We start from the raw sequence: 21,530 nt of genomic DNA, 5'->3' as shown, positions 1-21,530 counted from the left end.
GACATTATATACTCTTTCACACTGCGGTATCAGCCAACTCCATGGTGAATTACGCACAAGTCAGATGGCGAAACTCAAGCGTATACAGTCAATACGCCTGAGAGATTACTCGGCTAATAAATTCATTTCAGTAAGCTTTTGTCCACAACCCTCACAATTATGAACGCCCTCAATTCGCCCACTCCCCACGTCGCCCTCGGTTTCACGCTGGCTATCCTAGTCGTTTTTGTCATCGCCAGGAAGCTCCGAACGTCTCAACAAATAGACTACTTCGAGCTATCTGGTGTCCCAGCGCCAACACCGCTGCCCGACTTTGACATTGACAAGGCCAAGCCTAGGCCGTATCGCCCTTTTCGGTGGGAGTACCACCAGAACATGTGTACGTCGTTTTCGCTTCTCCAAATATCTCGATAACTAATAAGGCATTTAGCACTGATGTCTATGGAGCCTGATTGGTGGTTGGAGCTCGAATCAACCTATCGTGAACGTATTACTCAGAGAAAGACACTGCACGCTCAGCATGGTACGGCTATCATTAACGCTCTTCCTGGAAGCGAGCTAGCATGTCGGGAGCTGATGGAAATGGTGATTCAATTCCTCTGTGCTCGATATCCCAACCAGTTTCAGTACCATCATCGAACGGGCACCTTTGTCAACCGCATCCTCGAAACCACAACCGATACGAACAGAATACACCCTCTCGTTTTTCTAAATGAAAATGTTCCTGAAGACTTTCTTATCCCAATGGAGGATCCCAGGACGGGGTTGTATGTTCTTTGTGCTGGGGTGTCTTGTTCGGCAGTTGGATGGAATCTCGGAACGAAGATAGGGAAACCGCTCCATGAGATACATGCCCCCGTTCCAGACTATGCAGAGAAAATGAAGTTCTCGATGGACAGGTGACTGAGTCAATCTCGGGGCGATAACGCTTATGAATCTACTTCCAGGTTCTTCTCTAATATGCCTTGCGATAAACCTATTCAGCGGGGATCATGGGGTTTAGAAGACGGACAGCCGCTCTTCGTGTTACCTGGTTCCCACGAAATGATTGCACGTGAAACTAGACAGCGTCCAGATATGAAGGTCGAGGACATTTATTTGCGGGTCGATTGGCAAACTCTCAGAAGATTACCGAGGTCGAAGGCGATCGTCTTCAATTTCAAAGCGCTTTTCACACCCATGACTGATTTCAGGAATGAGCCCTACATTCCGCGTCTTCTGTTAAAGATATTACGAGAGGGAAAACCGTCCATTTTGCAGTATAAAGGATTGTGGCACACGGAACATGTCGCCTTACCTGCGTTGGAGAAGTGGGCAAAGGAACAAGAAGATAAAGGATTAGTTCCTGCAGATTGGAAAGAGAGGAAACTCGATGAAAGTCCTTTTTTCCCAAACTGGGACAAGCAGAGGAACTAGTAGACTCAAGTACTCAATATTCAATAGTAGGCTGTAAAGGATAGTATTGGGTTAATACAGTCGGCACCGTGGTATCCGTGGGAAATTCAGATATTTCCTGTGCGGTCGTTTGCACAAAACCATCCACATTTATTCCTTCTAATCCCTTTTTGTCCCTTGATTATCGCAAATAAACTTTGAAAATGGACCAGATACTGGAAGTGGATACAAAAATGCTTTCAGAGATTAGGCGGTCAGTGCGAGACACTGGAGATCGTGGATTGAAAGTCGCGTCTAAATGGTGCGTTGCCTCATCGTTTATCATCGTCTTTTCATTGGAATCAAAGACAGAAAATGACCAGGTCGGCAGAAATACTCATGTCTGTACCGAGCACAGTCAAGGACGCGATGATAGGCGCGTGGCTCCCAGATCCAACATTATCCAACGCTACCGCAACATCATTCGACCACCTCGATTTGAACCGAGCACTGGAAGCCGAGGAATCGGATGAAATAGAAGCCGCTCGAAGATGCATGGAATCTCGCCAATATCTACGCGTTTCTCATTTTGCTAAAGGATGCCGAAGTTCAAAAGGCGTGTTCCTGTATGTTTATTCAAAATTTCTCGTAGGTGACCATCAGCTTGCTTCCAAATTCGTCTTGCTGAACTGACTTTGAAAGATCAGTGAACAAAGTGCTGTGGCCGATTGGCACAAGGCTGACGGTAACCGACTTAGTTTGGGGGAATGTTTAGATCTAATTTCCTCCTCATAGGCACACGATTTCAACCGCCGCTTCCCATCAACAATTCAATTGGTGAACTGCTCGAAATCATCGAAGACTCCAAGGATCCCTTCCTGAAGTTTCTGTGAGTCGTTGCTTTGCTTGTTCTTGTATTCCCTCTCATTAGCTCCACATCCAGTAAAGCTCTCTTTTGCCAACGCCTCTCCCGCACAGAGGATGCGATAACTCTCTTGCTCGAATCGTTGTCGGCTTATCCATGGAACTGGTCGGCGTGGCTTCTCCTTGCAAGCTGCATTGACACCAAAGAAGAGGTGGGGCCATATTTTTGACGATTTTCTCGCGCTGAAACAACGCCATGTTAGTTGGCCAAGGCCATTACACGTTTAAATCTTCCTCTAAACCATCCTTTGCCTAACATGTTACTCCTCAAAACATACAACGACCTCCATTCTCCGACAGCTTTCGACCTCAAAATTAGCGAACAGCTGCTAGACCGAAATCGATTTCCAAACAGCCTTTGGGTTATGACCCAACGGGCCAGGACATTATTTAATCTCGCTGGTGAGGCCTACGCCCAGTCTTCATAGTGTGTTGATCTCTGCTAACACCTCGATGACAAGCCCTTAGCAAAGCTGAGAATCAATTTGAACAGATTCTTAAGCTGGACCCCAACCGCATTGACGACATCGATGTCTATGCAGACATTCTGTACGCAGCACAAAAACGGGAAAAGCTGTCCGCGTTGGCTGATACATTTAGTAAAAAAGACAAAGACCGACCGGAGATATGCTGTCTACTTGGTGCGTGCGTTCAACTGTCACATACTGTACTATCCTTGATTGATCTGCAGGTAACATATGTCATATGCGGTTGGAACATGAAAAATCCGTCAAGTATCTAAAACGGGCGACTCGCCTTGACCCAACATGCCTTCAGGCCTGGACACACCTGGGTTTCGTGTTTATGGAGATAGGGAATCCGCCTGCTGCAATCGAGGCATTTAGAAAGGCGCTGGGTGCGTTAAATTCGCTTCGTCGATTTGTTTGATATATTCATATCTTGTTTTTCTAGACCTTAGTAAAAAGGACTATAAGCCTTGGTGTGGGATGGCGCAAGCATACATGATCTTGAATTTGCCTCTGTATGCTTTGTACTATTATTCAAAGGCGAACGCTCTCATGTGCGGTAATCACCATTCCAGTCTATCTCTAAGGCTCATTGTTTCGTTTCCGTTTGATACAGATCTTACGAAGCCTCAGTGTTGGAGGGGGTGGCATCTTGTTATGAGATTCTCGGGAGGTGAGTCACGAACTTTGCCACTTTTTGGCGAACCGCGTTCCAAGCAATCCCCTAGGTATCAAGAGGCCATTGCTTGTTATAGACGGATGATAGCGCGAACCTCGAATACAAGCCAGTTGGTTTCCTTGCATCTTAAAGTAGCAAAGGCGTATCGGGCACTGGACGATCTGGCGGAAGTTGCAAATTGTAATTATTGTGTTATAAAGGCTTTCGAGGCCGAAGGTGAGTAGTTTTCTTTTCTGCGCACTTAAAGGTCTCCTATTCACGATGCCTTGAAGGACATTATAAGCTTGGGCAGCCCATTCCAGATCAATTGATGCGATCCATGGTCGAGTGTGCAGAATATCATGCACGAGCACCAGAAGGCAACTTGCTTCTGGCCCACGACTATCTGAAGGTATGTTTGGCAACGCCCGGAGTGCCTATCGAGGCCAGCACGGCGATGAACGCGGTGCGTGCAAGAGCACGCCAGATTGGTTCGAATCTCGCAGACGACGAAGGCCGCTTTTCATTGGAACATAGAAAAGGAATGCTATTTCGTGAACGTGGATATGAATCGGTAAACTGACTCATGTACTTATCGTAAAATGGTTACTGAAGTCGATGTAACAATTTCCATCATCCATGGTTCATAGTCCAAATGCAACTGTAGCCATACCAAACAAGCCATTCAAAACCGAAACCCGACCTTGTTCACCTGCCCCTGCCGCCACGTATAACGGTACAAAGTGATCTTCTCTGGGATTTGCGAGCCGAAAACCGCGGTGCGCAGTGAGAGCCATCAGTGCACGCTTACGCGATTCGTCCTGTAACATTCATTGACGGTCAATCCTGCTTGTTGGAGAACGACACGTCGTGACAGTCATACCTCAGGTATTTGTACAGCATCGACGATTGCTTTGTGAAATTCGTGATATAGGGGTTGGGCCGTATCAGGGTGAAAACAAGAAAAATCCCGCAGGTTGTGTATCGGAAGTCCGCCAGCAAGGACTAGGATACCGTCTTTCCTGAGTTCTGCTACTGCTTTGCCGATCTTCCAATTACCTTCAGGGCTCATACTAGCGTCGATAGATGCTTGCACGATGGGAAGATCGGTGAATTCTTCTCCAAACATAATACGGAACGGGACGAAAACCCCGTGGTCAAGGCCAGGCCCGGGGAACCCTCTTCCATCTTCGCCTCTCGGCTCCAGTTTCGTCGTAGTACGTGTCAGGTACCCAGCCTGAACCGAGAATAAGTAAGGAATGGCGAGGGCAAAGGCAGTTTGGGACTCACGTCTTTGAAAAGCTGTACCACCCTCTTGGTCAACGTCGAGTCCCCCCGAGACTTGAATTTTAACTGATAAAGTGCTTCCGGGAATCCGTAATAGTCCATCAAGAGAGGATTCTCATCTCCGTAGTCTGTGACCAGCCTTTCCCCCAGTGTTTCCCAGTGGGCGCTGAATACCACTATACCCTTTGGATTGTACTTCTTCAACAATGTCGGACCAAAATCTCGGAGGAAGTTAGCGAGCGGTCCGGTCGGACCCTGCCATGCTTGGATTCCAGCGCGGGCAGAGGTAGTTGTGCTGCTGTTGGGATATGCAAGCATCGGGGATCCATGGGCGAAGAAAAACGCGGGGATATTGTCGGGGGTAGCAGGAAGAGCGTCAAGGGAAGCCCGCCACCCAGCCTCAGTAGTTGGGATGGTGTTCAGCATGATCCTTGGGAGAAATCCGGTCAGAATTCGCGAGTGTATCGGCAGTGGTAGCAGTCTGAGAAATATTGCGAGTAGAGCGAAGAGTAGGAGACCTTTTATATGAGATGCACGTCTCATAACAGATTATCGTGCTCGTAACAAAATATGACATCCAATCAATCATCAGAGGGTTGACTAAACTCACCAGTCAGCAACTTCCAATCATGATTACACCGTCAAAGCTTTAGCGTGAGAGTAACGTCACCAGCAGTACAGCGCACTTGTTTGTGCAATTTAGGCAAGTGTTGGCATGTGTCTACTCTTGTTTTGAGTTGAGAACAGTATTTTTTACACCTTTCAACGCTTGAAAGGGGCGGACAATAAATGTTACAATACAGCGTGCAGTAAAGAGGCAGTTAACCCAAATAAACGAGGAGATATATGTGCAGATAGCAGAAAGACAATAAACTAGAGAAGACGAGGCACGGACAGAAGGAGAAAAACCGAAGAAGGAAGCATCGGCATTGGTCTACTCTTGGAGGATTGATGTAGCAACCTGTATGATCTTTGTTCAGATATCACCAAACAAAACGTAAATTTGAGCTGATCCTTACGCTTTCAAGAAGCATTGTAACTTCGGGGGCAATCCGAACGAATTCTTTGCTCCAAAAGTCATATTTTGAATTCCTGAGCAGCTCGATGAATGTAACCAGGGCACCCCATGGGTGAGGACGGTGCACGATAAACCTTTCAAGCAACACCTTCGTCATGACCTCCCTGAAGACATCGTCCTGTACTTCATTGAAAAGATGGAGAAGGAGCGCACTGAACCAATGGGTATGGGCGTTGGGATATCGGAGATGAAGGACCATTGCACTGAGAAGGTGGTGTTGCCCTGGAAAGATATATGAATAAAAGTTAGGACGTGAAGACTGATAATTCGCACCTTCGACGTCCATATTGTTGGCCAAATACTGTAGAGCAACTACACCTGGTTCAGTAGAGATAAAGTCTGAGCTACCGCTTCTGGCCTTTGCTTGGGCAACAGAGGAGACTCCAATGTACATCACAAGGCAGTTTATTAGCGAGAGGTTGTAACCTTCGGTTGCTCCTTCGGTGCTATTAGGGAGTCGTAGTCTTTCTTTGAGCGACATCAAGAACGAGGTAGCTCCCCGGTTTAGCAAGTATTGATCCAGATTGCCCCGAATATCAGAGTTCTTCAAGCTGGAGGTAAAGTCAGAAAGGATGGGGGGAATGGGGCCCATTTCGGGCATGGTTTCGAGAGAAACAGAACGGAGATGAGGGTCAGGGAGAACGATAGTACGCGGGAAAGCACTAAGGACGATGTTGCGGAGTTGAATGCACCGAGCGGGAATAGCGTCGCACAGGGTGAAATAATATTCACTGAGGAATTCGGGGAAGTCGTGGAGAAGGACGAGGAGTAGACGTAATGTTCCTCGGTATAGGTCTCGAGCTGCAGGTTGGAGATCTGCATCTTTTAAGAACGGCGCCAAAAAGCGGAAGAGGGACAACAGGAGCTTGTGGAAAGCGGACCATCCCTTAAGGATCATTCATTAGACGGCTCAAGATAGTTGAAGCGGAACGAACATAACATACCTCTCTGTTCTCTGAGAGCAACAGCTTAGGCATGAACAATCGATGAGATATCAGACACATCCAGGAGAACGAGAATCCAGGGAAGTGGGTAGGTTGCAATGAGCTGAAGGCATCGCTAGATATCACTGCTGTCAGCGAAACGGCTTGAAGCGTGAAAAAGACGATCCGCACCTGATACAAATCAAGAGATGAAAGTATGCAGTCCCAAGAGCCGATTCAATTGCATGGAAATCATTGATTAAGCTAGAGAAGAATCGGAAGAAGGGCTTCTGCTGGAACCGGGGCCCTTGTTCTTCGTGTAGGTTTGCGAGAACGAGAACAAATATAGACAGAATCTTGGTTAGATAATGAACTTTCATTTGTTCATTATGTCCCGAAGCATCACCGTGGTATTTGATCATTAGGACGATCAGACGCGACATGGCATCCAATTGTATGAAGGCACTACCATAATCTTCTGTGCCGAGGCACTTCATGTAGTGGTTGACACTGGACTCCGCACAGACCCGGAAAAAGAGTAACGAAACCTCGTCTTCCTTTCCGAAACCTAACCGAGTGAGCTGCGTTACATAAGTAACGAAATTCCTCTCGGGAGAATGGGAACGTTGGAATATGTTGACCCATCCTTGGAAGCTCAAGTACAACTTTTCCTTGGTGTTTTCTACTCCAGGTTTGGTGGATGGTTGACGAATGGTCCCTCGTCTGACACCCCGGAGGTCGTCAATCAACTTGTCAACCCTACTCAATCGGGTAAATAACAACGGCAAATGTAACATTAAAAAGCTCACTCTTCGTTGGCTTTTCCGTTCGCAGAGAGAGTTGTCAGTACATCGATGGAGAACGTAAATTGATTTTGGGTAGCAACGGGAGGTTCGCTGGTCAAGCATTCCCGAATCAAGCCTGCGACATAGTCCATCAAGTTTGGTCGAGGGTTCATAAATAGCATTTTGGCAAGCTGTTGATCCAACGGGGACACACTGATCAATTGACTTCTCAACAGAGTGTAGGTTACGGGGGTGTTCCATTTTCGCTATGTAGATATGTAAGCATGTCTGTAAAAGGCAGCCAGTGGGGTGAATCACTCACTTCGTCTTCAGCGTACAGAAGCCACGTAATAGCTTCTTTCGCGACCTCGTCGAATGAGCGACAGAGGCTTTCAAGCAAAGCCACGAAGACTTCACGTCCGAGATTGGTTGGCGTCTTGTACAATAACTGCACGATCTTTTGGGACATTGCCAGTGGCGTGCGTCCTCGTTCATGAGCATTGTCGGCCAATGTTAGGATATTGCGGATAAGGAATCGAACGTCATGATTGACTGGGAGAGGAACCAACGACTGGATCGGAAGTTGTGTGATCAATGCTTCAAGGTCACGAACCATGACTTGGAATCGTTCCATGGCTTCTTGGTGACCAACAGTGATGTTCATAGCATCAGGAGGTGCAGGCGAAGGCGGGAATATGCCAGGAATGTGGATAGGCATGGTCGAGCCTGGTCTGCTAGCATTTATCATAGTGAGGTTTTGTATAGTATCCTTGCGGGGTCCTTTGAAAAGATCGGTTTAACAAGGTAGCTGAGAAACGATAGGGACTTACCAAATGCTTCATACACAGAGACTTGAACAGGTTGCACCCCAGAGGCCTTGATCCTGAGAGGTTCGGGGAGCGACATGGCGAAGGTGGATGGCTGAGAAGTTGAGTCCCAATAAGTTTGGCCAGGACGGGTCTGCATTGATTCAAACACAAGACATAAGAATCCATCGCCAGATTACAGGTTTGAATCTTACCTCTCTGTGTCGCCGACGCGACTCGTAAGCAGCCGAAAATGCCTCGTCGACATCCGACACGGCGCGTTCCATTGCAGCCTTTTCGATGGCCGCACACGCGAGTTCCAGGTTATCAGACACCAGAATCTCGATCAGGTTGGCTTGTTGGGAGACCTGGATTCGAGGCATCAACGATCAAAACCCACGGTAAGCTGCCCGAAAACCCTACCTCAGCAAAGCCCTGTTCGAGCAACAAAGTTCTAATATTAGAGGCGAGGCTGACCTTTAACGGCTCCTTGCAAGTAACCAATGCCAGACTTCCTGCAAGTTTCTGTGTCATGGAGTGTGCAGCCTTGCGCAACCTCTCCTCGTGGGCTTCTGTAGCGAAGTCCTTCGCAACCAACTCTCTCGTTGAAATTCCCGCGATCGTCACAGACCTTTCCACCACAGGCGAAATGATGTCCCTAACGGCACGATAGACTGCGAATTGAACTGACCTTCTGAAAGACGGGCTGTTATCTAACGACGAAAACTGCCGGTTGATCTGCACACTTCTTTCGAGATTGTTCAGAATCGCTTCGATGAGGGGGCCGAGCTCTGTCGTGGGATCCGAAGCACTCCCGGTCAATCCCAGTACTTGCTGAGAGTCGCTTTGAGAAGGGGGCTGTCCAGACACAGGATCGTAACCTCCCATAGGCAAGGAGTTGATGTCTTCCACATATTCCGGTAAGGGAGGTCCGGCCAAAGAATCAACGGTAGGTCTGTTCCTCAGAACCGCGCTGGGTTCCACTGAATCCAAGTCAATGTCCAAGCTTGTGCATAACACCTCGATTTCGAACTTGTAATTTAGCTTGAGATCTGCAAAGAAATATAATTCCGCCAGAAGACTCATGATTCCCATGAGCCAAGGATTCGGTGGTCGGAATACTTTCGAACGGGACCCTGCTTCGAGGACTTTGCAGACAAAGGGAATAGCGACGATAGTCCTGCCTGCATCATACCCCTCTGTGAGAATGTCTTTGAACGAAATACTTTTATGCTTGATGGGTTGATCCTTCGCGAGCGTAATGGAACCAAGCCAACCTCCGACGTTTTTTAGCATGGTACGCTCCGACCCCAAACTCAAGGTCCGCTCGGAGTTCAGAAGGTTCATCGATTTGACAAGCGTTTCATGCAGAATGAACATGTGCAATGGCTTCCTGTCAAGTGCGTCAAGGAAACGCAAATACAGGGAATGGTTATTTGGCTCGGTGCTGATTCGCTGGTCGACCAGATAATTGGCGAACCACCTTGCGTAGTCATCTACGAACAACTCTTGCATCTCCGAAAGCTTGGCATTGAAATTGCTGGGTGCGAGATTATTGATGATGAAAAGGATCTTGTCGGACAACTCTTCCGGTGGTTGCTCCATCTCCCCTCCAATTGGGTCCGGTTGAATCGCAGTGAACACAGGCGAAACAGCTTCAGATGCCAGTGAAGCAGGCCGGGCATCTAATTGTCCTCCATCAGTCGTCGATGCCAGGTACCTTTGCAAGACGGTTACAAGGTCTGGCCGTGCCTCCGCAAGATTGGCATTCCTGGCCAAAGCCTCGCACAAGGGCCGCCACTCCTGTAAACGAGATTCAAACTGGGACAAAGCCTGGATTCCGAACTTGAATAGGTTAGTCTCCGGTGGACAGTCAAGGGCGTCCAAGATGTATCTGATTGCGATGCCGAGGGAGATGTAATCGATAAGCTTGTGTTGAATGAGGGATCCGAATAGATAGCCGGTCATCAGAAGCTCGCGCATGGGGTATGAGGATTGGAAAAATTTGTATTCGTCGAAGAGGAAGTGGAGCATGCAGGCGAGAATTTCACGATCGCGTGTATTGTCAGAGGCTTTGTATTGCTGGAGCATCGAGATGACTTCGTCAATAGAGGTACTTTCATCATACATCTGCCTGTAGATGCTGTCAACCTCTGACTCGATCTCGGCTGAGTAGTTGATCACCGCATAACCAGGTTCTACGTCAGAACCAAGAATCATGCTCATCAAACGCGGGTAAACCTGTAGGCAGTGGTTTTTCACGTCATTCCAGAATGGCTGATCGTCTGCGTCCATCTGGTTCTGACTGTAAGATGGGATTCATCAATTACTGTCACCTAGATGTTAGCTAATAAAGACTCACTTAGCCCTCAACATCCGTAGAATGATGGTAATGGTGTTGACTCCGAGAGTCATGGTTCGACTTTCTGGCGGCGGATCGGCGATGCGCATGGTTTTCTCGACTTGCATCTTTTCTTCAAGGAACGCCAGGACAGCGTGCAAGAATTCCGCACCGTGCGCTGCAACGTTGTCGATCAGCCACTTGTCCAAGTTCAAATACTCTCTCCGAGAAGCGAGGGAAGCGAGGTCTAGAGCAAAAGCAAAAGGCCTGACCTCCAGCAATGACTCAAGGATCTGAGGAGAAGTGTTAATTGGTCGGCTCGATAATAAAGTGTGCCGCCCACCTTCAAGTCTTGAGCCACATCTAGGATGCGAGTGATGTTTAATTGATTCTCCTCGTAAAAATCGCGGAACGCATTTGCAAGGTAGGCAGGGTCGACCTGCCATATCCTCATGAAGACAAGCTGATGGTTGGTATGGCCAGCTAAAAACATGGCCAAAAGTTTCCGGGAGTATTCTAAGCGAATTTCATTCCACGGGGCATCCTGATAACAAAGTTGATCTTCAGTCGCAAATGGAAGGGGACAAAGGAGACAAAGAGTGAAAAACGTACCGGGACCTGTAGCAACCCCATGTGTACCAGTTCCGCGCTGATCTTTATTGCCTTATCCAACATATCCCTAACAACGTTTCGGATTTCCGTAGATTCGGAGTCGGCCATGCGTACCAAGACTTGGAAAAGGTCCAAAGAATTCCATGTATGACCCTGAACATTGGCTGCCAATGATTTGATTGTCGGGCTAGCGACAACAACATCGTCTAGCGTGACGATTCTTTGACCGGGAAGATGAACAAAGTTAAAGGTATCGGCAGGTAGGGAAAGAAGGGCGTCGAGGAGGCGGAGTTGGTAGAGGGAGTTGGACCAGATTGACCAGAAACCTGTCACTGCATGCGAATCTGTGTCACGGGGGCTATTGAGGAGGATGGCGATGAGGAGTTTGAGAGTAGGCGTGTCGATGCCATGACGTTCTGGTTGATCGAATGACTTGATGACATTGGCCCAATTAATGGAGGAATGCTGGCGGACATCGACCTGAGGATTCGTATCTCAATGACAGCCAACGAGAGAAACTTACGAAGTTACTGAAAGCACGTATTAAAGCAGGAACATCGCATAATGTAGCGCCCTCGGTGGCTTTCCGACTGAGAGTGGCTACAATTTCGATGACTTGTTCATCTCGTGGAGGGCTTGTGTCGGAGATACCAAAACGAACAAATAATGCGCGGACTACATCTGGGTCGTTGGTAATGTCGGGACCGAGTTGCAGAAGAACTTGTATTAAAGTTGTGCCGGGAGGGACGCTGGATGGGATCTTCATTTAGAAGGTTTCTGGCGGACATGATAGAGCTTACCTCATTGTAGGGAATATCCGCTGTAGGATGGGAGTAACCGTCTCTTGGCCATACTTTGTCTGTGCAGCAACGATGAGAGCTTGTCGTTGAGACTGGTCGAGGACAGGTGACTCTTGTGGGAGATCGGAGAGAAGATTGGACATGAGTTTTGCGACCTGATGAGGGGAAAGGTCTGCGTGGTCGAAGGAAGGGTTGTGGCAGAGGCTCAGGACGGCGTCTTCAAACTCGACGTTGTTCTGAATAATGGATGTGGCCTGCGTTACAAGGTCCTTTCTTGTGGAGCCTGAAGCGATAGAGGCGGCGAGGACGAGGCGTTCCAAAGGGCGCAGCGACACGCGATCAAGGAATCGGACTAGATCGAAATGTCTGAAAATTTCGCCCTCGCCTTTGTCAATACCGTCACGAAAACGGTCAGCTAGGAAAGGATCTCGAGAAATACGGTGGATCTCTTGGGTAAGAAGACGAAAGGTGAGCGTCGACGAAGAGTTCGAGTGGGAATGGACGATGAGGCGGCGAATGAAGTGAAGATAGGTTTCTATGCCATGCTGCTCTGAAAGAGAGCGAATCTCCAGCTGGTTACGTTCGAAATTGTCCTCTGTGAGGGTAGAGAGAAGAAATACGATTTGTGCCTTGACGATGGTGTGGATGTTGGTGGAATTTGGGGCGCTGTCCATATGCGAGGTCCTCGAAGATGGGGTCAACGAGCGCCGCGAAGGACCAACTGTTGCTAATTTTGAGGGCCCAATCGTGTCAGGCAGTCGAGACCGGTTTTCAGTGACGGCAAGGGATGGCTCGAGGACGACGAGAACGACGAGGGAAGAAAGGTCGGACGCTGACGAGGTAGACTCACGGTTCGATTACATAATCATTTGCGGACCGCTACGTAAAGGACAAAAGCCATTGTGTAGTACACCAATTGAACACTTATATATGTGAACCCACGTCCATAGAGCTATTCGGGTCTTGCTACTCATACTAGTGTGCTCTCGGGCAGCCCCAAGTAACTGGTTCGGCTACTCCCGCTTCTTGCAATCTCAATCTTTTCCAGCAAAATCTCCGGTTTACTCGCCCAATACCGAACCGTATGTTCTCCTGCAGAAATGTCTCCAAGCTGTACCGTCCTTTTCCAAACCAGATTTTGCACTGCATCCGTCCAGTCTTTGGGTAGGTCGCCTACCTGAGCAGGGGCTGCAACAAGTCGTACACTGTTGTCTGGTGCCGCCGAGTCAAGGGCTACCGCGAATTGCATCGGCTGATTGGGATCCGTATCGAGAGCCATGGTAAAGTATAATGTGGCTGAAATGTCTTTATCCGTCGTAAACCAGTAGAACTTGTATTCGAGCCACGGCCCAAACGACGACAGATTCGCGGTCGCTGGGAACAATCCTACTGCACCAGTTCCATTGATTGAGCGGGAGAGATATGGCACCTCCCGGTAAGCCACGGTGTCTTGTTCGCCATTACTAGTGAAATGTGCAGCATTCATCGATACATACCCATCTCCTTGGACGAAACCCGAGAATCCAGCGGGAACGTTCAACTTTAGCACGGGTAGATGGACCTCCTCATAATCACCGGCAGTCGAATTGGCACGGATCAACGTCGTCTCGTTAAACCCCTCTGGTACCCGATCCCAGTCAATGCTCACTTCCACTCGGTTATCCCAGTTCCCCTTCGTGAGGCGGCCTTTCGTGGGTGTCAACTTTACCCATTCCTCATCACCTTGTACGGACCATTCCAATTCAGATCTGCCCCTCGCATACATCTCGAACCATCTTGTGCGTGCACCATATGGGTCCATCGACGGCAATGTGACACCCGGTTGCAGCACGCCTCTCGAGGGCATCGCCAATTCAGAGCCCTCGTTGAAAAGGCCTGGTAATGGACCAACAGTACCCTCTACAGACACCCCCATCTGGCCCACCGCAGGTATACTATCCTGTCTCAATTGCACATACGACAAACTGATCAGGGCATCCCTGTAGGGTGGCCTCCAATCGCTCGTAAATCCGTAGCGCGGTTGTCTCATCAAATGAGCCCACTTTCCATTCAAAATTGTATCGAACTCCTCCTCCAGATCGTGATCTTCATCAAACAGTCTCAACGCCTCTGCTGCCCAGTCATTCGCAGAGTTTCGTCTCTGGTTAGCGTACTGCGCATTCTTTCCTTGAGCTATCTTGATGGAAAAGAATGTTGTCGAAGCCTTTATTGGGTGTAGAACTAGCTGGAAAAAAGCCGGTTTCCAGGCTTCTTGCAGCCTTCCATTGACAGCTTCTGCTCGGTGCGACAGCGACTCCCATGCTCCAACGAAACTTTCGCCTTCCCTGTAATTCAATATAGAGTATGTTGTCGGCTCTACATGCTCATGCCTTCGAAGTCCCATCAACCTCGAATACCCCAGAAACAGATCCGCTATCTCCTTCTGGTCCTCTTTGGATGCAGACGAAAATTCCCGGGAAGCGTAAGCCTGTAGAAAGTCTGGGATGGTCTGTGCCGTGACTGCGGACGCGTTATACGCCATCGTCATGATCATAGAGAGCGGTGTTTCCATCGGCTTGATGTCCCCGACGTTTATCACCCAAATCCGGTCTGCCCCTCGTTGCTGGGCGGTCGACAACTGGAATTGTGCCTTCCCCAGCGAGTTCGTGTTAATCCACTTGTACGACCTTGGAGTACCAACGTATTCCAGGTGGTAGTATATCTATCATGCGAGCGTTAGGGATACTTTCAGGTGGAGGCGTTCCCCGTACTTACACCGCTACCTCCGGACCTCGCCTTTTCCGCTTCTGTAGGCAATCTTCGAATGTTTCCAAAGTTATCGTCTGAGAAGAATAACGTAAGGTCGTCCGGAACTTGCAACCCCGACTCATATATTGCCTGCACCTCCTTGTATAACGCCCACACCTGCCTAACCCCAGTTTCGTTTCCATATGTACTCTTGATGAGCTGCCTCTGCGTCGCGAGCACATCTTCCAGAATTGCCTTAGGGTTACTCCCTTCAACGGCGGAATCACCGTCACCCCTCATTCCAACGGTCACATAACTCTCGCATCCACACTCCTTTGCTCTCTCGACTCCTTCCTTCATAAACTGTGTCACATTGTCCTTGTTCACCTCCCAGTTCCACCGGCCTCTCCCAGAGACCAACCACTCATTTGTGGCACGCTGCATGGGCTCTTGATGCGAAGTACTCATCACGATCCCATACAGGTCCGCTGTAACCTGATTTAACGGATCATCCACAAAGAAGGAGTTTCCGGGAGGCGGGAACGAAGGCCACATAGCTGGCCAGAGGTAGTTGGCCTTCATCCTCAACAACAACTCGAATAGTCTCTTGTAAAACTCCGTGTCAAACTTCCTGCTTGCTGGAGAGAAATTGGTTTGCACCCAACTGGCAAGGGCCGGAGATTCATCATTGATGAAAATGCCACGGTATTTGATGGAAGGAGGTCCGTGTATTGTCATGGTAGGAAGGGCGAATATGGGTTCTGTACGTTGGAGAGTTGGTACATCGGCCCACCAGTACCACGGACTGACGCCAAGTTGCTCAGAGAGGGTATAGATTCCAAAGATAGTCCCTCGCTTGTCGGACCCAGCGACGACCAATGCTCGGGATGCAGGTATACCGTTTCCAGGATCGTCGACGACGGAAGTCATGAACGTTTCCCACTGACCCTCAATGTGAACAGTATCGTTCAGCTTCCCGGATTGGACTAGGGATCTGATTAGTGGGGATGTTATACTTCCAATGATGATGGCAGAGCTTGATTTCCCCGGTGGTAGCTCGTTATCGGCGGAAACGTTGAACTTGATGATGGAAGCGATGGTAGATGCTCGTTCGACTCCGGTAACGTTTGAAAAGTCTTTGGATAGGGCTTCTGCTGCGATATGAATGCCAGGGAAATCCTGGGCATCCACATAGATGGAGGGTACAGAATCCAGTTTTAGTGCATTCTGAGTATCAGGAGGTGGCCCAAACGAAACGAAGTGCGGTTCGAAGAGTGCAGTTACGATGCTATTCGACGCAAGAATGACCAAAGCCGATCCTAGTAGCAGGAACTTCATCGAGGAAGATTTCAGAAGCTATTCCATCGACCATGGGACGATGGAGTGTGTCCATGCGTCTGCATGTCACCGCATCGGACCGTGCCAACAGAATGCAATCTCATGACTCTTCTCGCGTTTTAAATAGAAATGGCGAAGTCGTTAATCCCTTAACTGGAGTAGTCGTTGAAAGAAAAGCATCTATTGGTGCGTCGACACTCTATAACCAATGCCTTTACAGCGTATGATTGTCCGCCCATCAGTTGTCTCTTCGATAGCAAACTTTGCGTCTGTCAGTTGTTCCATTACCCAGATTGCTGTTCTGTTGTCGTTGCCCTATTAGCCATATACTCCAGGACCTGAAACAATATTCCGTACTTTGTGTGTAACGTCAACCCTCCTCGGCCACAGAGAATCTCTGAATAACCTTCAGCAAGGGCCATAAAGATGATGAGTTGGTCTTGCAGCCACTGGTGTGATCACCGTGATTAGTATTCTTGAAAGAAAGAGATAGAAAACATACTTCATCAACGCAACCTCCTGCATCTAATTGCTGTATCAAAAAACTCGCAGCTTGCTCTCCAACTTTTCTAGCGTCCACACCTTTCTTTCCAACCGCACTGGCTCCCAGAAGTCCACCTCCATCCAGTTCAGCCCAAAGAACTATTCCACTTCCAGCACCTACAGTATCCTCACGCTTTTCTCTCTTATAATCAATGTTGACCTCCGGGTACCCCGCCTTCTTCAATCTATCCATCGCACCGTTAACCATGTCCCTCCCAAGCTGACCCGGCAGTCCGGCCAAATGCGCTATCCCATAGATTGAACGTACGTTGCCCCGCTCTAAGCACGTCATATTCCTCAAGGGACCTGGAGTTGGTTCAATTTCTATAAATAGTTCCCCTCCGCCTTTCGGATAGTACCCTCTGCGTTTGATATGCAGAGTCACGTCGGAGACCCCAAAAGCTCTACGAATCATGGGCAGGAAAACATGGCGAGTGTAATCCACTTGTGGTGCTTGAATTGCATTGGTTCCACCCTTCAAAGTAAGAGTGCGCCGTTTCTCCCCGAACAATAAGAGTGGTAAGGCAACTTGGAATAGTAATGTCGTTGCGCCAGCTGTGACTGAGTCAGCTTCATGGTGAATTGGGTGACTACTCTGAGAACATGTGGGCGGCGTAAAGTAAACTTCGCTTGACCCGTTTGTTGCCCCGATGAGCTCAGCAGATGCAATGTTTGCAGCAAGTTCCAGGCCTATATAATCTTAGAGAACTGTCATGATGTGCCATCGAAGTACTTACCAGTTCTATGCTGATTCTTGAGCCCGGGTTGTGACCTGCCAGCACGTATGTTCTGAATAGTTACAGGTTTAGAAAGCAATGCAGAAAGCGCGATCGCGTTTCGTAGAATCTGTCCGCCACCCTCGAGTACGCTCCCGTCGATAACAACCCTAGTGGTCATTGTAAAGGGATGGTATGAGTATGACAGGCCTGATACATATGACTCGATGGAAGTGCGCTTATCAGAGCCATTCACGTTTAAAGCGGCATCAAACCGGTGTCGACAATGAGAATGGAAATGAATTTACGCCTCTCCATACTTTTCATACAGAATATGGATAGATAACCATTACTTTCCACTGCTTCTGCGTTCCGCAATATTCGAAAGCGCATGCTTTCCCGTGAATAATGTCACGACGCCCAACACTGCGCCGTACAACAAAACCTCTCCAAGCTTAAGCCGAACCCAGTATTGGAATAATAACACTTCGAAAGCACCTAGTGTAATAGTAAATGGAACGACGTGCAGCGACAGAAGGTGGGTAAGGCGAAGGTTAGTGAGTTGGGACCACTACATATGATTCAGAATGAGTGTGGTCCGACATGAACGTGGGACAGAGGGCCTGCGTACCAAACCGATGAGGATTGCCCATGGCAATCCGGCAACAAGGCCAGCGAAGACCGCCGAAACAACTTTTGGTGGCGTCTTGGGTTCCGGACGGAACGTATGTTCGATGTCTGGTCTCTTGCGATACAGTACTTCATCAGGGTGCTCCGTGGCCGGATGAGATGGGGGAATGAATAAATCGAATAAGGGTAACTTCAAGGGTTTGAATTGGGATGTTCCAAGCAGAAGAGTAACTTGCAACGGAGACGTGAGTGTGGGAGGGAGGGATGATGGCGGTTTTGCCATATTCTGGACGCGTTTGAGTAGGGCAAAACAAAAAAGTTATGTATACGCACCAACTCAAACTTAACTTTCCCAGAAGTTGATATACGGAGTGGTTGTATGCCTTCTTCGGTTGTGTTTGCGTCGTAGAATCGTAAGAAAGTCTGCTGTGGTTGAACCCCGTTGCCAGTTTCCTTGTCCAAAACTTGGAAGCTGAGTTTCAGCACATCAGTTTGTGTAAGATTGAGGGGAGACAATAATTTTTGGGCGAGGGAGAGTCTATACAGGATTCCTTAATCTCTTGGGTCTACGTGAAGTAGTAAACAACGCACGGCTCTGAACGCAACTGGGTTCCGTCTGAAGAAGATACAATAACTCGAGGAGATTGAAGAGTAAAAGTTGACAACGCTTGAGCAGTCGAGGTCACCAACAACAGCACTGGCCCGACAAAATGCATTCTGGTCCCAATCGTCGTGGTCAATGGGAGAGTCGACGTGTCCGTGTAGAAACGCGTTACTGCGTCGCCCGTCACCCACCACCCGTCACGCTCTCTGCCGCTCAGTGACTCGATCTTCTCGTTCCCACCACCATTATCGACAATGGACCTCACCGTTGCCAGCGTAGAACATATCACGCGTGAATTCAGAGCAGTAGTACTATCTGGCTTTGGGAATGAGTGAGTCTCTAAGACTTCGTTGGTTGATGTTGACTCAACATTTTTATATGCAAGACTGATCCCTCTGACGAGCGATCACGGCTCAGAACCTTGTCCAAAAGCCCTGATTCCAGTGGCCAATAAACCTGTGATAGATTATGTTCTTACTTGGATAGAAGGCTCCGGTATCAAAGGTAATTTCTGTCTTTACCGTAATAAACAACTTCCTATGATCTTCACCGATATTCATAGATGTTCTTCTAATATGCCCTACCACCCATAAGGCTGCCATTTCGCATCACATTCATTCCGACCTCACTGCCGCTTCTTCTTCCCTCCGAATTGATGTTCAGACCTACGACGAATCCACGGAAACGCCTGGTGGAACGTGCGCCCTCCTACGGCATTTCTCGAGCCGAATAACTGAAGATTTTGTCGTCCTACCCTGTGACTTCCTCCCCCCGTCCACTCTTCCGTTAACCTCAATCTTGAACAAATTTCGTACGGAAAGTATCAGTGATGGTTCTCTTGCTACAACCTGCTGGTTCGCGGCTCACCAACAGGAGAAAAACACAATCGTGGAAGAGTGGGGATCGCCACCCGCGCCTTCTCCGATTGTATGGGATGAATCAACGGGAACTCTACTGCATATTGACAGCCCGGATGATTTGGATTGGAATTCAGAGGAACTTGAACTGAGGATGTCCTTGTTGTCTCAGTACGGTCCTCTCACCATGTATACATTAAGTCGTATTAATAGAACGTACCAGTTATCCCAGAACTCGACTTTCGACAAATTTTCAAGATTCACATATTTACGTCTGTCGTCGGTCTATTCTTGATTTGTTGCACGAAAAGCAACATTTCGATTCACTCAGAGAAGAATTCATGCCATGGCTCTGCAAAATTCAATATCAAAGGTTGAAGCAGGAGAAGTACGGAAGGAGTGTGTATACTCCTTCTCGTCCCCCCCCCCACTTTCACTCATTCTTTGATAGTTCTGAACCCTATCACCAATGCGGCTACTCAAACAGTGGCACTCAATCACTCTTCTCTTCATTTTTCAAAGGGAAGTCGTGCCAAGGCAGGAGATTATACACCCGACGAGGAACCCCCTTCCCCTCTTGATTCTGACGCGATCTCCGAATTTTCTAGTCTACGGGTGGGGATTGTCATACACCAAGGCCCCGGCTATGCGACGCGAGTCAATACGATACAGTCATTAATGGAAATAAACCGACGAGTGAGCATAAAATGATATGCGTGTTCTGTCCCTCAACGAATTCTTTTCTTCTAGTTGTTGTTGGATACAACATACTCCCTTCCTACAGATCCCAAAAGTCGTTCCCTCATTGACCAAAAAGCTCAGATATCATCGGACAGCATGATCGGTGACTTTACTCAAGTATCGGAGCGCACGACAATAAAGAAGTCGGTCGTTGGAAAACATTGTGTTATTGGTAAGATGGCGAAAATAGTTGGGTGTGTGCTGTTTGATCACTGCGTGGTTGAAGATGGGTAAGTTCACTGGTGATCCCGCGGATCCGTGCTCATCTACTCTGCAGTGCGAAACTAGATGGGTGTGTTCTGGGGAAGAATACAAAGGTTGGCTCCAAAGCCGAGCTCAGTCGAGTTGTAACGCAGGCTGGTTACGAATTCAGTCCCGGAGGTAAAGTTTCAGTTTTCCTTCGTGTCGCACGGAGTTGATGACAAACGTACTCGTGCAGAAACGACCAAAAACGAGAAACTTGAGGTTACAGACTGGACTGCGGAGGTAGACAATTCGGAGGAGGGAAGTGATGACGAGAGTGTGGACGAAAACGAGGATGAAGAATAAGAAAATGATTCTCTCACATACTTAGATGATAGAAGTAACCAAATTTTGTAATAACGTGACATAGTGTTCTCATTAGGTCGAACCTGACCTGTGACCCAAAAGCGTGACCCGGGCCGGTGACTGGGTTCCTGGTAAACCTGTTTACCAACCTGGGTTCGGCCCGTTAACCACGTGGCCCGACCTGAAAAACCCAATGGGTCCCGAAAAAAAATAATATATTTTTTATTTATACAGTGACCCAAAAAACCATCCAGTTTGGTACATAGTCCGAGAAAATCCTTAAATAACTCCATGGGAAATCAATATTACATAAAACTCTAAGTGTATGAAATATAGCCCTACATCCCTGCTACACACCTTATTTTGTTCTGCACAAAAGTATTGACATTTGATGAAGTTAATTCTAAAATATGAAAAAAATCCAACTGGACAGTTTTTTTGCTTGACTATTTTACACATGTCATTATGACATATTGCATGATATCATGTTATACAGTAACGGCATAAATTGATGCTACTTATTACCAAATTGGGCAATGGCTCCGAAGGGGTTTGACTTCTTCACGTCGCTTCCTCACCTCTCACCTAAATGTCTTCACCAGACCCAACAAGATGATCAATGCTACAACAAATCCACCCCACGAACACCATTTTTTTTTAGTTGGGGATGAAGGTTTTCGGAGCTATTACCCTAATTTGGTAGTAGCATCAATTTATGCCGTTACTGTATATCATTAAATTTTGAATGACATCATTATTTGACTCTCATA

General features: G+C 48.0%; 8 protein-coding genes across 8 annotated transcripts; 3 read left to right on the top strand and 5 right to left on the bottom strand.

The window, feature by feature from the left end:
- Positions 1–159: 159 nt before the first annotated feature.
- On the top strand, positions 160–1,416 carry E1B28_002609 (uncharacterized protein; the record flags this gene model as incomplete). The annotated part of the gene is made up of 3 exons (XM_043159537.1): positions 160–379; positions 431–899; positions 948–1,416. 3 exons carry the CDS (start codon positions 160–162, stop codon positions 1,414–1,416), a joined length of 1,158 nt encoding a protein of 385 aa, XP_043003140.1.
- A 182-nt stretch (positions 1,417–1,598) lies between these two features.
- E1B28_002608 (uncharacterized protein) lies at positions 1,599–4,006 on the top strand (the record flags this gene model as incomplete). Its single annotated transcript, XM_043159536.1, has 12 exons — positions 1,599–1,696; positions 1,758–2,022; positions 2,077–2,119; positions 2,170–2,263; positions 2,318–2,450; positions 2,502–2,700; positions 2,760–2,939; positions 2,990–3,154; positions 3,211–3,319; positions 3,382–3,438; positions 3,494–3,660; positions 3,717–4,006. 12 exons carry the CDS (start codon positions 1,599–1,601, stop codon positions 4,004–4,006), a joined length of 1,800 nt encoding a protein of 599 aa, XP_043003139.1.
- A 13-nt stretch (positions 4,007–4,019) lies between these two features.
- Positions 4,020–5,349, bottom strand: E1B28_002607 (uncharacterized protein). The gene is made up of 4 exons (XM_043159535.1): positions 5,321–5,349; positions 4,714–5,267; positions 4,307–4,660; positions 4,020–4,244 (listed from the first exon to the last, which is right to left on the bottom strand). Exons 2-4 carry the CDS (start codon positions 5,251–5,253, stop codon positions 4,068–4,070), a joined length of 1,071 nt encoding a protein of 356 aa, XP_043003138.1. The 5' UTR covers positions 5,254–5,267; positions 5,321–5,349; the 3' UTR covers positions 4,020–4,067.
- Positions 5,350–5,440: 91 nt separating this feature from the next.
- Positions 5,441–12,900, bottom strand: E1B28_002606 (uncharacterized protein). Its single transcript, XM_043159534.1, has 15 exons — positions 12,056–12,900; positions 11,779–12,004; positions 11,256–11,720; positions 10,987–11,187; positions 10,665–10,936; positions 8,726–10,607; positions 8,518–8,670; positions 8,327–8,456; positions 7,819–8,276; positions 7,521–7,762; positions 6,904–7,470; positions 6,733–6,847; positions 6,062–6,674; positions 5,730–6,010; positions 5,441–5,671 (listed from the first exon to the last, which is right to left on the bottom strand). The coding sequence occupies exons 1-15, from the start codon at positions 12,727–12,729 to the stop codon at positions 5,645–5,647; spliced, it is 6,306 nt and encodes a 2,101-aa protein (XP_043003137.1). The 5' UTR covers positions 12,730–12,900; the 3' UTR covers positions 5,441–5,644.
- Positions 12,901–13,025: 125 nt separating this feature from the next.
- E1B28_002605 (uncharacterized protein) lies at positions 13,026–16,120 on the bottom strand (the record flags this gene model as incomplete). The annotated part of the gene is made up of 2 exons (XM_043159533.1): positions 13,026–14,756; positions 14,810–16,120. 2 exons carry the CDS (start codon positions 16,118–16,120, stop codon positions 13,026–13,028), a joined length of 3,042 nt encoding a protein of 1,013 aa, XP_043003136.1.
- Positions 16,121–16,300: 180 nt separating this feature from the next.
- On the bottom strand, positions 16,301–17,560 carry E1B28_002604 (uncharacterized protein; the record flags this gene model as incomplete). Its single annotated transcript, XM_043159532.1, has 4 exons — positions 16,301–16,421; positions 16,478–16,569; positions 16,623–17,353; positions 17,401–17,560. The coding sequence occupies 4 exons, from the start codon at positions 17,558–17,560 to the stop codon at positions 16,301–16,303; spliced, it is 1,104 nt and encodes a 367-aa protein (XP_043003135.1).
- A 168-nt stretch (positions 17,561–17,728) lies between these two features.
- Positions 17,729–18,725, bottom strand: E1B28_002603 (uncharacterized protein; the record flags this gene model as incomplete). Its single annotated transcript, XM_043159531.1, has 4 exons — positions 17,729–17,950; positions 18,011–18,295; positions 18,343–18,547; positions 18,601–18,725. The coding sequence occupies 4 exons, from the start codon at positions 18,723–18,725 to the stop codon at positions 17,729–17,731; spliced, it is 837 nt and encodes a 278-aa protein (XP_043003134.1).
- Positions 18,726–18,795: 70 nt separating this feature from the next.
- E1B28_002602 (uncharacterized protein) lies at positions 18,796–20,854 on the top strand. The gene is made up of 8 exons (XM_043159530.1): positions 18,796–18,944; positions 18,999–19,117; positions 19,176–19,641; positions 19,694–19,869; positions 19,922–20,166; positions 20,221–20,441; positions 20,489–20,592; positions 20,651–20,854. Exons 1-8 carry the CDS (start codon positions 18,868–18,870, stop codon positions 20,758–20,760), a joined length of 1,518 nt encoding a protein of 505 aa, XP_043003133.1. The 5' UTR covers positions 18,796–18,867; the 3' UTR covers positions 20,761–20,854.
- Positions 20,855–21,530: the final 676 nt, after the last annotated feature.

This window comes from Marasmius oreades, chromosome 10, assembly GCF_018924745.1.
Source record: "Marasmius oreades isolate 03SP1 chromosome 10, whole genome shotgun sequence".
NCBI lineage: Eukaryota > Fungi > Basidiomycota > Agaricomycetes > Agaricales > Marasmiaceae > Marasmius > Marasmius oreades.
The sequence above is the reverse complement of the archived record's forward strand: the minus strand, read 5'-3'. Positions and strand labels throughout refer to the sequence as shown.

What these genes read in the sequence shown, in the direction of transcription:
- E1B28_002602 (XM_043159530.1), top strand. Translation starts at nt 18,868, where the DNA reads ATGGACCTCACCGTTGCCAGCGTAGAACATATCACGCGTGAATTCAGA. An exon ending in CTATCTGGCTTTGGGAATGA is followed by an intron (nt 18,945 to 18,998) that starts GTGAGTCTCTAA and finishes TTTATATGCAAG; the next exon opens with ACTGATCCCTCTGACGAGCG. An exon ending in AGGATGTCCTTGTTGTCTCA is followed by an intron (nt 19,642 to 19,693) that starts GTACGGTCCTCT and finishes AGAACGTACCAG; the next exon opens with TTATCCCAGAACTCGACTTT.
- E1B28_002606 (XM_043159534.1), bottom strand. Translation starts at nt 12,729, where the DNA reads ATGGACAGCGCCCCAAATTCCACCAACATCCACACCATCGTCAAGGCA. An exon ending in ATGTGGCTCAAGACTTGAAG is followed by an intron (nt 10,937 to 10,986) that starts GTGGGCGGCACA and finishes ACTTCTCCTCAG; the next exon opens with ATCCTTGAGTCATTGCTGGA. An exon ending in TTACAATGCTTCTTGAAAGC is followed by an intron (nt 5,672 to 5,729) that starts GTAAGGATCAGC and finishes AAGATCATACAG; the next exon opens with GTTGCTACATCAATCCTCCA.
- E1B28_002607 (XM_043159535.1), bottom strand. Translation starts at nt 5,253, where the DNA reads ATGAGACGTGCATCTCATATAAAAGGTCTCCTACTCTTCGCTCTACTC. An exon ending in TGGTACAGCTTTTCAAAGAC is followed by an intron (nt 4,661 to 4,713) that starts GTGAGTCCCAAA and finishes TTCTCGGTTCAG; the next exon opens with GCTGGGTACCTGACACGTAC. An exon ending in ATGCTGTACAAATACCTGAG is followed by an intron (nt 4,245 to 4,306) that starts GTATGACTGTCA and finishes TGAATGTTACAG; the next exon opens with GACGAATCGCGTAAGCGTGC.